The 754-nt window shown below is 32.5% G+C and overlaps 1 protein-coding gene across 1 annotated transcript in view; it reads right to left on the reverse strand.

The window, feature by feature from the left end:
- The window catches only part of LOC103591753 (receptor tyrosine-protein kinase erbB-4), a gene marked incomplete at its 5' end in the record, with an annotated part of 227,738 nt that extends 227,436 nt beyond the window's left edge, over positions 1 to 302 (reverse strand). The window contains one exon of the mRNA XM_008574265.1: positions 204 to 302. Coding sequence (XP_008572487.1) covers positions 204 to 302 — 99 coding nt within the window. The remainder of the gene's footprint in view (positions 1 to 203) is intronic.
- Between the last annotated feature and the right edge of the window lie 452 nt (positions 303 to 754).

A 754-nucleotide genomic window follows, 5' to 3' on the forward strand; every position in this document is an offset into this window, starting at 1 on the left:
TCTGTTCAGACAGTTGTGAGCCAGAGGTGATCTAAAAAGTATAACATAATGTGAAGTGGTCTTAGCATTTCCATCAATTTTAAGATGGTACCATTTCCAGAGAAGAAACCTTGTAGTTGTGAAATAATTTTTTTTCATTAAATTCTCAGAGCAGATTAGTTGATAATAAATAAAAATGTGATTTCCTGGGTGTTTATACTTACATCCATGAACTCCACATTGGCTTTGGGACCAGTTGTCTCATTAAGAATCTTAATAGCCACAGGAATCTTCACAGTCTCTCCTTCAGGTACCCAAATACCCTTTAGGGAAAAAAATATAAATGAAGACTTATACAACATTTACAGCACAAATAAAATTTGATTTGACCTCTCAACCTATTAGTTTCTTAAAAGCTATTTAGAAGTTCTATATTCTTTCATCCAATCAACAAACACATGTCACACCTATTATATGTTCCAAGTCACTCTGCAACTTCATTGTCTGCTTTCATTATCTTAAAATGAATCACATGTATTCTGCTTTCAGGGTGTTTACACTACTATCAAATTCAACTTGTGTGCATGAAAAAGGCAAATAGTGATGAAAACATTAAAATAGGATAGAATAACAATATCTGATTTGGATGACATCATCAACTTCTCAAGACTTTGAGAAGGTCATTCCAGTTTTTGAAATTCAGTTGTCTCATCCATAATTTAGAAGACTGGACTAAGTAATGGAAGAGGTCTTTTCATTTGGAATATTATCTAAT

The sequence above is a fragment of the Galeopterus variegatus genome, unplaced genomic scaffold, assembly GCF_000696425.1.
Source record: "Galeopterus variegatus unplaced genomic scaffold, G_variegatus-3.0.2 Scaffold1024, whole genome shotgun sequence".
Classification (NCBI taxonomy): domain Eukaryota; kingdom Metazoa; phylum Chordata; class Mammalia; order Dermoptera; family Cynocephalidae; genus Galeopterus; species Galeopterus variegatus.